Source organism: Lactuca serriola, chromosome 2, assembly GCF_051521515.1.
Source record: "Lactuca serriola cultivar US96UC23 chromosome 2, Lser_US96UC23_V15, whole genome shotgun sequence".
NCBI classification, from domain to species: domain Eukaryota; kingdom Viridiplantae; phylum Streptophyta; class Magnoliopsida; order Asterales; family Asteraceae; genus Lactuca; species Lactuca serriola.
The window spans coordinates 182,856,580-182,869,841 of NC_136409.1; the positions used below are offsets into that span (position 1 = coordinate 182,856,580).

At 31.1% G+C, this 13,262-nt stretch overlaps 2 protein-coding genes across 3 annotated transcripts; one reads left to right on the forward strand and one right to left on the reverse strand.

Annotated features, from left to right (window-relative positions):
- Window positions 1-1,162: 1,162 nt before the first annotated feature.
- On the forward strand, window positions 1,163-4,148 carry LOC145087660 (putative serine/threonine-protein kinase At1g54610). The gene is made up of 8 exons (XM_079025673.1): window positions 1,163-1,934; window positions 2,006-2,602; window positions 2,677-2,904; window positions 2,987-3,084; window positions 3,164-3,257; window positions 3,334-3,591; window positions 3,660-3,786; window positions 3,864-4,148. Exons 1-8 carry the CDS (start codon window positions 1,548-1,550, stop codon window positions 3,929-3,931), a joined length of 1,857 nt encoding a protein of 618 aa, XP_078881799.1. The 5' UTR covers window positions 1,163-1,547; the 3' UTR covers window positions 3,932-4,148.
- Window positions 4,149-10,018: 5,870 nt separating this feature from the next.
- On the reverse strand, window positions 10,019-11,709 carry LOC145087661 (transmembrane protein (DUF872)). 2 transcript variants are annotated; one of them, XM_079025675.1, is made up of 3 exons: window positions 11,522-11,709; window positions 10,393-10,668; window positions 10,019-10,292 (listed from the first exon to the last, which is right to left on the reverse strand). In XM_079025675.1, exons 2-3 carry the CDS (start codon window positions 10,661-10,663, stop codon window positions 10,213-10,215), a joined length of 351 nt encoding a protein of 116 aa, XP_078881801.1. In that variant the 5' UTR covers window positions 10,664-10,668; window positions 11,522-11,709; the 3' UTR covers window positions 10,019-10,212. The 2 variants fall into 2 exon arrangements, with proteins under 2 accessions (XP_078881801.1, XP_078881800.1); XM_079025674.1 differs by having other exon boundaries at window positions 10,393-10,673; window positions 11,522-11,707.
- Window positions 11,710-13,262: the final 1,553 nt, after the last annotated feature.

The following is a 13,262-nucleotide window of genomic DNA, read 5'->3' on the forward strand; positions in this document are numbered from 1 at the left end:
ATTGGTAATAATTGATAAACCTCATGGAACATTTTTGAAGTTTGTTTGAAAAAAAAAATTGGCTTAATGAAAGGGGAGGACTTGAACTACATTCATATTTGGTTTATAGTTTCCAAATACTAGTTTATATAATAAGTTAATAACTAGTATTTGGCTTATAATTTCCAAAGTTTATATAATAACGAAACGTTAAAACATAAACATTAAATAAATTATAAAAAACATTTTTACATATTTGTTTTAAATAAAACAAATTTTATTTTAATTGTATTATAAAAAATTACAAACAATTTGTATGTATTTTATGTATTTATTTTACATAAAATGTATTTTTTTTTTTACTTTAAAAAATACGTTTTCGTAAAATATTTTTTTATATCTTTAAAAAATATGTTTTCGTATTAAAATTATGTTTTTGTAAAATATTTTTTACGTCTTTAAAAAATACGTGTTCGTATAATAATAATTAACACCGATTTTAAAACTATCGATCCAAAAGAATTTATATATTTTTTATGTCATGAATAGTGTTAATTATTATTATTTATGAAAACATATTTTTTATACGAAAACGTATTTTTTAAAGATATAAATTTTTTTTTACGAAAACGTATTTTTTATATGAAGTCATATTTTTTAAAGAAAAAAAAAATACATTTTATGTAAAATAAATACATACAAATTATTTGTAATTTTTTTTATTAGACAATTAAAATACATTTTGTTTTATTTAAAAAGAATATGTAAAAAATGTTTTTTGTAATTTATTTATTGTTTATGTTTTAACGTTTTCGTTATTATATAAATTACTATTTGGAAAATATAAACCAGATGTACATGTAGCTCCACTGGTTAAAGCTTTAGCTACTTTAGAGGTAGAGGTCTCGGGTTCGAGCCCTCCCCCCATCCAGCCAAAATTTAACTTTTTCAAATCTCTTTATACCTGAGAAGATGAAAATGCCCTTACCTAACGGCTGAATAATAACGGAGTTAGTAAAAATGGTCATATGTCCAAGTTTTGCAAACCACAAGGACCATTTGCATCAAAAAAAATTATGAGGGACTGACTTTGTGGTTTTTAACAAACCACATGGACCATTTTTGTCATTTTAAAAGGTTTTTATGATGGCAAAACCTTGTCTTCCACCTCCGACTACAATGCAAATCAAATAATTTGCAGAAAGGTGAGATGGACCAATATACGAAAACGATGGTAATGGCAGGTAATATTGAACACAGAGAAAATCAAGAGGAATTGTTTGGCGAATGTTTGCCGCATTTCCAACTTCTTCTCTCCCACCTCCGATTATCTTGCCACACATAAATCCCAAAACTAGTCGTCCACGAAATTAAATTATTGGAATTAGACGAGGTTCGTTGTTTAGGGATTGTATCGATTTTTAGCAAATTTCTTCCTCTGGTCCCTCTTATTGAAGGGACCATTGTCCGACTTTCACCAGTTTGAGGCCCGATTCTCCCTTCGTCGGGTCCATCTGGGTCTCCCCAAAATCTGTCAATTCGTTGATGGGTTTTGGGGGTGAATCTAAATGGGTTGTATCAGTTCAAAACATGTTGTCATCGCTACTCTTTCCCCTATTCATGATTCTTCGCTGACCCTTGCTGATGATGATAAAGCCGCCAGGCGTTTTCCGAATTCTAATCAGAATCAGGATTATGGACAAGGGAAGTTCAAACAGGAGACAGAAGACGACGACGATGATGATAAGATCAGTAATGACGATGATCCCGTCGGTGATGTTGTCGTGCAACATTCTCCCAAAAAGCCTGCATTTTCATTAAGCACGAGATTTGGAAGATCGACTGTAGCAGAACATGTCGCCGCCGGTTGGCCCGCCTGGCTTAGCGCCGTCGCTGGTGAAGCCATTGATGGTTGGGTTCCACAAAAATCCGATAACTTCGAGAGATTTGAAAAGGTAATAATATACCATTTCAGTTTCTTACGTGCGCAAACATTTATACACTCATCTTCTTTCTTCACATCTAGATTGGACAAGGAACATACAGTAGTGTCTATCGTGCACGCGATCTCAGAAGTGGTAAAATGATGGCGCTGAAGAAGGTTCGATTCGACAATTTCCAACCTGAAAGCGTGAGATTCATGGCTCGTGAAATCTCAATCCTTCGAAGGCTTGATCATCCAAATGTCATGAAATTGGAGGGAATAATCACGTCACGTTTGTCGTGTAACATTTACCTTGTCTTTGAGTATATGGAACATGATCTTGCAGGACTTATATCATCCCCCGACATCAGATTCACCGAATCCCAGATCAAATGCTACATGCGGCAATTGTTGAAAGGAATCGAGCACTGTCACTCACGAGGAATCCTCCATCGTGACATTAAAACATCAAACATTTTGGTGGATAACAATGGAAGATTGAAGATTGCAGATTTCGGTCTTGCCAATTTTGCAGCAAGCAGGCAGCCATTAACGAGTCGTGTAGTGACATTGTGGTATCGTCCTCCTGAGCTTCTTTTAGGGTCATCAAATTATGGAACCAATGTCGATATGTGGAGCGTGGGATGTGTTTTTGCTGAACTTTTTATCGGTCGACCCATCTTAAAAGGGAGAACAGAGGTAATAAGGATTCAAAATCTTGACTTTATACTTGCGATTTGTTTGTTTGATTGGGTAGCCAAACCACATTGCAGGTTGAACAATTGCATAAAATATTCATGCTTTGTGGCAATCCACCAGATGAGTTTTGGAAAAATTCGTCACTTACTCTTGCAACAATGTTTAAACCCCGACATGCTTATGAAAGCTCTCTTAGGGAAAGGTGTAACGAACTCCCGAAATCTGCTGTCAACCTAATCGCGTCTTTCCTTTCTGTTGAACCAGAAAAACGTATGACTGCTACTTCCGCTCTTCAATCTGAGGTAACATTTATGAATTCGTCTTCTTCTCTTAATTATATACCTAAAATCTCATATCTTGCTTTAATGTTTTGTTCATCTTCAGTACTTTCATTCGAGACCTTACGCCTGTGATCCAACAAGCTTGCCAACGTACCCACCCAGCAAGGAGATCGATGCGAAATTTCGAGAGGAAGCAAACAGGTGAGTCTCCTCCTTTATCTGTTAACTTAGATCTTATAAAATATAGATAAATTTTAACTTGAAGAACCCTAAATTTCAGAAAGAATGCTAGTGGCAGAATAAGGGCATCTGGGGGATCGAGAAATGTGAGAAGAGGCCGACAAAGTACTTTGTCTAAAGTTGTTCAATCAGAGGTTTCTTTCTTTCTCCCACGCCATTGTTATTCCTTTGAGTTTTTGAACATTTCTGAGTTGATTTATGGAATTCCAGGCTCGACGAACTGGTTATTTGAATGGATCTAGAGCATCAGCTGATAATCTTGACACGGTATCGGACGTTTCACAAACCGCCGATGTATCTGAATCTGACACCATTTGTTCGCTGCCTCCACGAGCGACCTCATCACATGGAAGCCTTGGTGGCTGGTCAACAAAAAGACGAAAGCATGTCAGTTTTGTGACCCCAACGAGTCAAGATGTTCGTTCATTTGAGCCCATCTATGAGCAAGATCTATCATCAACATCATCTGTAAGTCAACTTTCGATCAGGAAGAATCGTTTTGGAATCCTTGATATTGAATGTTGGTGTATCTGCAGGATCATCAAGAACAAGAAGAAGAAACGAAACGATACTCGGGTCCTATGCTACGTCACGCACATACAACCAATGGGAGACAAGAAGGTAACACTCGCAATGGTGTTCATAAATCGCGATTTTCAAGAGGTAAATGAAAAATCCCATTCGGCTCCAGTTTTACCCGGTTTGCATATTTTCATTTTGTTTTGTTTTGGGTGTTGTAGACGCAGAGTTATTATTATGTGAAAGGGGGGAAGATGAAGGTCAAACAAAACATGTTGATCCTTTCTGATACAGTGCTATTGTACCATGTGCTTGGATCATTGTGCTGAAGAATGAAGGGAGAAATAGAATTATTTTTTCATTGATTTCATAAATTTTTTATCCTTTATTCCATTCACTTTACCCTTTTCTTTTTTGTAACTTTCTTCTCGTTGTTGCTAACGATATATTCCAACTCTTCTTTTAACATGAATATAAGTGCAAATACAGAAAAGAAATGATTTTAGTTAAGGGTTTAGGTTTATTTAGTCATCGAATTTTTCTAAATGTTTTATTCTGATCATTATAGTTTGTTTAAGCCAGCATTGATTATTGAACTTGTTTATTTTTTGTCATTTTGGTCATTATAACCTGTGATAGTCGGTTTATAACATTGTCAATGTTATAACGAGTCATTGAACTTTTCTTGGTGATTTATTTTAATCATTATATTTTGTTTAAGCTACCATTGATTACTAAATTTTTTTAACAACTCTATTTTTTATTATCATTTATAAAAAAATTAAAAAAAAACTACAAACTTTTTTTTTCTATTTCTCCACAACTAAACTTTGTTATATCAATTATTTTAGAGTCATTATATGAATAATCATTGTGATCATGAGCATGCATGTTTAATGTTTTCAACTGCTTCATACAAAACATACTCTTTATGTATTGAAGGATGATCGAGTCCCCTAATTTGGGCTTTTAGAAGAAGTAGAATTATTAGTGTTTTCAATTAATTCATAAATATCGAAATATTTTTTGCTTTGGGTCACCCGATACGGAGACTTTCCACGAGGTTACCTAACGTAAAACTGATTATCAATGATAATTTGGTGCGTTTCTACCGGTGACAAGAGTGATGCGATGGATAACTATAAAATAGTCTTTTTATTAAAAAAGTTAAAGACTAAATGTACACTTTACCTTAACTCACAAGGATTATTTATATAATTCACTCTAAATAATTGATGAAACAAGTTTATTTGTGGAGAAAAATGAAAAAATAGTTTTTTTTTTTTTTTTTTTTTTTTTTTGTAAATGATAATAAAAAAATAGAGTGATTAAAATGAAAAAAAATAATAATAAACAAATTCAATGACCAATGGTAGTTTAAACAAAATGTAATGACTAAAATAAAACACCCATAAAAGTTCAATGACTAATTATAACATCGACAACATCCTTTAGTATTAGACATCTGCTATACCTGGTTAGAGTGACAAAAAATGAATAAAGTAAATGAGTTCAATAACCAATGATAATTTAAACAAAGTAAAATGATCAAAATAAAACACCTAGAAAATAAGTTTTTTACTAAAAGGTAGCGGTTAAGAAAAATATTTACCATAATATAGTACTTTTAAAATTATTTCCCATTTAATTGTACTTAAATAAAATAAATGAAATCATGTTAATTGTCTTTTGATGCTCACATTACTTGCAAAACCATTTGGCAACCCTTAGCACCGCTGCAAACCCCTACTGTGCATGAGTGCGCATACATCCATTGAACCTACCACAACCACATTTTCCCTGCTTCAACGATTGAAGTCTACTGGTTTTTTATTTTTTTCATAACAAGCATTGCCAGTAATACCTAGTCTACATGTTGTGTTGTGCAGTGTTTACACCTATGACACGATCACCGTCCGACATCGTCAACTCCAAAACACTGCTGAAATTCTCCCCAAACCACACTGCGGATGAACCTCTACATCCGCCTTGCCACCGACTAACCCATTCATAACCCTCGGTATCATCTGTTAAACAACCCCTCCCCCCTCCAAATTTCCAAGTTATATGACATTGATTGAACGACCAATGTGTGAAACAAATATATACGAGAAATGTTTTGGCACAAGATCTATGAACATGGTGCATTTCCAACAATTTCCTTTTCGATTTCCAAATTGTTTGGTTGTATTCATATTCCAATGAGCAAACCAAGTTCGCAGCCGGAAGAATCTGAATCTGTCAATATATTTAATTCGTGTTTGGTTGTTTTTATTTATGACCGTTTATGTTTGTTTTCATTTTCTAGCGAGCAAACAAGCGAAAGAGAAATCTTTTTATAATGTTTTGAAATTATCTTGTTGGTCATCATTTTCCGGCGACAAATGTGAGAAAAAGGAGTAGTGGGGAGGCGCATAATTAATTTCTTATATTTTTGGTATAAAAGGGATAGGTCCACATAAATTTTAAAATTTTACAATGTTTTAGTAAATAAATTTAAAAGTACTGTAGATATGTAAATACTTTTAAAAAAACACAATGCTCTTGTACAAAACTCCCTAGAAAAGTTCAATGACTAAAAATGACTTAAACTCTCTAGTTAACTACCTATTAGTTGATAGTTGTTGCATCACATTACAAATAGTTGAAAATTTACATTATTAGTATCCCATCGATCACTTGCCTTTAGACATTTTATCTTTTGACAACTAAGAGCAACTCCAATGGAACACTAAACCACCATTTTAGAAGCCAAAAAAGTGGCTATTTGACTCCAACCAACCTCTAAAAAAACACCATTTTAGTGTGTGGAATAACTTTAGACACCAAATATAAATGTCAAAATACATTGCATTTAAAAGCCACCTTTTAGTGTGTGATTGGATTGAAAATACAATTTTAATATGTAAACATCACCATTTTAGTGTTTTATCATTGGAGTTGGTCTAAGAGATAGGATTGTATTTCTATTATAACCCTTTTAAAATATGTTTCTAAGGCTCTAATAAACCCTCTAGCCATGCCCATATATAACATTATTGTCCAAGCTCCGAAATAACATCCCATACATATAAAACGTTATTTCCCCTATACTCATTCAACCTTTCATACTTATTTAAGTACCAAATGACCCTTTCTCTCTCTCTCTCTCTCTCTCTCTCTCTCTCTTTCTCTCTCCCAGTATACAAAACTTCAGTATGTAATGACATTTCATATCGTGATTCGCTATCGGTATCTGAATCACACTTGAAGATTGGAAGATCAATACGAATATAACGATGTATTGTCTAGTCAATGATCTTGAAAGGTTTTCAGATTATTTCATAAATCTTATCTTCGTGGATGAAAATTATAAGTTTACATGTTACTTTTCAATAGAAAATTCCAAAGTTTGTGTCTATATCTCATTTCTTTAAAGCACAATCCAAATTTCAAAGTTATGTTCATAAATGTCAAATTTAAAACCCAAGATCTGTTTCAAAGCCTAATTTTATTCCAAATTTGTTTTACTTTTAAAAAAAACTTACAAATTTTCAGATAGTTTTAACACCACAAGAAATTTGCAAATAGTCATTTTTGTTAATGACTTTTCAAAAAACAACAAAAAATTAGGCAATTAAGCAAAATATCCAACCAAATCGCAGATGGATATGGGGCCAAATCGCAGATGGAAGTCTATCATACAAGTCATTAATGAATGAAGTGTGCATAAAAGACTTGTACATTCATAGATAGACTTTCACCTGTGATTTTGACCGATGCTAGTATTTATACCTTTTTTTTTGGGAAACCCTTATTTTGCCATCCCCGAAGTTCGAAAAACGCTCTCAGGTTCCTAAGTTCGAAAAACCAACACGAAATTTCTAAAGAGAACCAAAACAAAATGTCTAAAGAAATAACTAATAAGTTATACATTTTTGCTTCTTTTTATATAAAATATACTCATATGTTATGAATTTATAGTCAACCTTACCAATTTCATAGTCAAACATAAGTTAAAAAAAAAAGGTAAAATAGCATATGGGAAGAGAGCAGATTACAAATGGAAAACAATCCATCTACAATTTGGTGGAGAGAAATGAGTTTTTATCAAAAAAAGTCTCAAACTTTTGGAAAAAATTTCAATTTAGTCCCGAATATATATATATATATATATATATATATATATATATATATATATATATATATATATATATATATATATAATAAAGGCCCAAGAAACCGACTAATTCTTACACTTTAATCATTTTTAACCCATTTAGCGGGTGACATGGCACTCCACCTTGGAACCTCTATTGACGTGGCAGGCTGACACGTAATGTCACGTCAAATCCTTTCTGACTAATAAAAGAAATCAGATTTTTTTGAAAATGCAGAGAGAAAGAATCGAACATATGTCCCCCGTAGAACAAAGCCAACTAAATACCAAGATTTAGCCAAATGTTTCATTTGATTTTAATCCTTCACTCCTATATATATTTATTAAATACCAAAGTTTTTAAATTTTAAAAACCGTACAAAATGATGATTCGATCCTTGGTCACTTGGGAATTACATGATTTTCTTCCATTGATATCATATATAACTATTATTATTATTATTATTATTATTATTATTATTAGAAGCGGAAATCATTAAAAAAATCGTCTTTATTATTATTAAATAAATAAATATATAAATACAAAACATATTTATATGTAAAAAAAACATATAAATGTAATAAATACATAAAGAAAATGTATTTATATCTTTTTATACTTTAGAAAGCGTTTTTAAACATTGTTTTTCCTATTAAACATATTTTTTTTCCAATTAAACGTATTTATTTGTAATATTTATAAGTAAGATTACAAATACATTTAATTGGAAGAACAAAGTTTAAAAGTATTTGTAATCTTATTTATAAATATTATAAATAAATACGTTTAATCGGAAAAAAAAGTTTAAAAATGCTTTTAAAGTCTAAAAAGATATGAATGCATTTTCTTTATGTATTTATTACATTTATATGTTTATTTTATGTATAAATATGTATTTATATGTTTATTTATTTAATAGTATTGATAAAAATGAATTTAATTTTTTTTAATGATTTTTGCTTATAATAATAATAATAATAATAATAATAATAATAATTTAGCAAATAATAGTTATATATAATACTTTTAATGTCTCTTGTTTGGTGAAGAAGTGACGCAGGATCGAATTCTTGTTGCATCGTTTTTTAGATTTAAAAGTTTATTTATTTGATAAGTATATAGATAAAACATTTGGCTCAGTTGTTGGTATGTAGTTGGCTTTGTTGTAGGGGAGACCTAGGTTTGAGTCTCTCACTTTGTGTTTTGAAAAAATATCTGATTTTTTTATTAAAAAAATTTTGGGACTAAATTAAAATTTTTTCCAAAAGTTCAAGACTTTTCTAATAAAAACCCGAACTAATTGAAATTTTTTCCAAAAGTTTGAGACTTTTCTAATAAAAGCCCATAAAGAAATACAAAAACTTGCCCATTTTATAGGAATTGTTAAATAGCAAATGAAATGGTTAAATAGCAGAAGGAATATAGTCATTTACGATTTTAGTAGGTATTTTACAAAAAAAAAAAAAAAAAAAAAAAAAAAAAAAAAAAAAAAAAACATTTTTTTTTTGTTATTTTTAGATGAATAATTAGCAAATTTAGCTAAATTCACAAATTTCTCTTCATTATCTCATTAGATTCGTTTATCTTCAAATTAATTTCTATATTCTTGTTCAATTTAAATTCATTTTTCCATCATTAGATTTGATTTTTACTGTTATTCTTCATCGATTCAACATTTATTCTTGATTCAAAGTTTGGAAGTGCAATTGCAAGTCAGATTTCTTCAAGAAGAACAAGTTATTTCATATTTTTCTCTAAGAGTTGTTCTTGATATGTTTTGGTTCATAGATGACGATTTTCAAAATTTAAAATCTAGACATGATTTGGAAGTGAATCAAGTCAATATCTCCATTTTTCGTTTCAGTTGATGTCGATTCAAAATGACGATTGAGTGGGTCATTGATATACCTCTTGTTGTCGGTGAGAATGAAATTGTTGATGAATGGAACTCTTTCATGTTTTACAAAAGTTCAAAAGGATATTAAGAACAGATACTTCAAACCCAATCAAAGGGAGATCATGAAGAAGAAAAGAAGTTTAAGAAAATGAGGGGTTCCTATGCAAAAGGCTTCAACACCTGGAACAAAACCCAACAAAGTGATCCAAAGAAAGAAATGGATTCCAATGATTTGGTATAAAAATATTCTCTATTTTGAAAATAAAGAAGCAGGTTCTTTCAATTAACAATTTGAATTGAAACATATATATGTTGTCCTTGCTGAAGTCTAGTTCCAAAATGCAAAAAGAAAAGTTCAAAGTATATTCCCAGCAAGAAGACTCCAAAGCAGTTTCTCTATATTAGAAGTTTTTCATTTCCAAAACAAAAGCAATCTCAAATCTCAAAACCTACTACATAACTGGAAGTTGCTGTATGTATATTACATATACAACCAAAAAAGATGAGGAAAAGGAGGGGTATAACTATAAACCTTTAATAACCAGGGATGGATGCAAACCGATAGCCTTGTGCCCCCCTCCATGAATAATACGCGATTCGAGTCTCATAGAAACCTAAAACAAATGAATCATCATCATCATCAAGAAATAAGGAATTCTTCAAAATTTAAGTATTTAACACTATACTTAATAATATATGATTAATGTAGGGTACCTGGGAGGAATGTGAGTGCACCAAGTCCTAAGAGGCCATATGCTTGGGATTTGTCTCCTCCCATGTGACCTGTGAAGATGAAGATTGAAAGAAGAAGAAGACAACATCCAAGAAAAAGGAGAAAAAGTGCAAGGGCAATGGATTTCCATGGGACTTCATCCAAGCTTCCTGGTGAGTAGTCAAACCGTGGGTCGTATCTTCCTTCATTGCCTATACGATCATTGTCTTCATCAGGAAGACGACTGTAATTGATGTTCCTCCTAGATGCCATGTCACCTTCACTTCAAATTTAACAAAAAGAAGCACTCAGATCAAACTGCTTTGGAAAAACATCATTGTTGATTAATGCTATGGTGTTCTATCTATCTAAGATTCCAACTTCTTTAATGCACTTATGTATATAAAGTGTGTATATCATCAACTTTTGTGTATGAAGAATGCATCTTTTTTAGCAGATAATGTTTTTATTATGAAGTAAATACAAAAACAGATCATATAGATGTCAAATGAAGTTCCAACTTGGACAGTAAAACCCATAAATAGACAAGAATTAACTTACTAGTTACTACACAATCATTATCATTTCCCTGTATATGCTCTCATGATTGTGATTTAACTTGATGGTGGAGTGCTCTCGCAGGATGCTTCTAATGATGTTATCCATACATGATTATCATTTTCCATTAGAATCATGAGATGCATCAACCATTTCATCCCTCTTTGCAAATCCGGTCATATTTCTAATTGTTGTTTACACTTACTTACCTTCTTTGATTGCATTCAAAATGAAAACAGTAACAAAGTGCCAGATCATGATCAAAAAGCAACGTCCTATTGCGATTCGTATGGTGACTTAATTGTAGTGCTACGGAAGCATATAGAGACAGACAGCAGCAGAAACAAACTATATAATATAGAGTATCAACCACTAATTAACCTATTTCAAGCTGAACACACCAGATTGAAATAGTTTGGTCACAACACAAAATACAAACCGAAAGTACCGAAAGAACGGAAGGATTCCATTCACAATTCTTAATCACTAACAATTTAAAAGCACCTCTAAACTTGGGGGAAAAGCAATGATTCATAGAGCTAATAATTAGGTCGGATAATAAGAACAGCTTACCCGAGGATTGAGATCAATCACTTGCTTGGAGTATTTGAGAGAAAGAGAGAGACGGATCAAGGATGGAGGATTTCAGTTGATCCAGAAAATAGTTTCGCCTCTGCCGTTCCTCCAACACGAAGAAATCCAGACCTATCACGGCCTATTTTCCACAACCCTGTGGTCGACCAAAATTGAATTGACCAACGTGGGTCGTTTACCCAAAACTAACGTGGATTTTTAAAAATATGGTTAGGATTAGGAAAAACCGAATTATAAAAATCTAATCTAACAAATAACAGATGGTGTAACTTTTTAGTTTGAAAAATAGAGGGGTAAATGACACAAAAAAAAACATTTTTTATATAGAAATTCGATTTTGACACCGTGTTTTTTTTTGTCAATTTTGACATTGTGTTTTTCCAATTTGTTATAATTCTGACCACTTAACCGATTAACCAGGTGACATGATGACGTGTCAGTTTTGATGACGTGGCATGCTGACATAATATGCTGACGTGTCAAAATTGATTTTTTTTCCACAAAAACACTAAGTTTTCACTTTTTTTCGATTTTGACACTAAATTTATTTTTTTATTTCAATTTTAACACCGTTTTTTTTTGTTCCAATCAAACATCATTTATTAAATTTTGTTCAAATTTGTCTATTTTCCATTTCAAACCGTATAAATATATTTTTTTATTATATTTTAAACTGTATAAACATATTTTTTTCATTTAAAACCACATTTTTATTTAAATACATTTTTTTTATTACATTCAAAGCATTGGTTATATCATGAGAATCAAACTAACCATAAGTTTCTAATGAGATGTAAAAATTTGATGGGTTGCAAACTAGATATCTGAGTTTTGATAACTACACGCCTCCAAACCTCTAAACACATTTTAAAATTGCATATTTAATATAAAATACAATTTTTATATAACTAATACATATTTATATATAAATATGGTTTGAGTGTAAAAAAAATGTATTTATACTAAACTATGGTTTTTAAATGAAAAAAAAAACATATTTATACGGTTTAAATGTATTAGAAAATATTTATACGGTTTCAAATAGAAAATTGTCAATATTGAACAAAATTGGAAAAAATGATGTTCGATTTGAAACAAAAAAATATAGTGTCAAAGTTGAAAGAAAAAATTAAACTTAGTGTCAAAATCGGAAAAAAAAAATAAAAACTTAGTGTTTTTTGTGAGAAAAATATTCAATTTTGACACGTCAGCATGCTACGTCATCAAAACTGACACGTCATCATGTCACGTCAGCATATAACCTGGTTAACCGGTCAAGTGGTCAGAATTGAAACGAATTGGAAAACACAGTGTCAAAATTGACACAAAAAAAACACGGTGTCAAAATCGAATTTCTGTATAAAAGAGTGTTTTTTGTGTCATTTACCAAAAATAAAGTATTTGCGGTGCAATGTTGTTTCGTATTATATATCGCATCTTATTATTCGTAAAAACCACATACCAACAAGTGCTTTATATGATCGTTAAAATTATATTATTTTTTATGTTTTTTAAAAAAACCAAAAACCAAGATTTTTACTTACCTAACAAAAACGGGATGTTAGCTTCAAGACTTTCAATATGTATATTTTGCCCTACAAAAACCTAAAAAGAAAAAGTCAAAACTAAAATAGAATTTTTTTTCCAAAGTAAAAGACTTTTTTTAAGGACAAATGTAACTTACAATTTCTTTAATGTATTATAAAACTTTTAATACCAA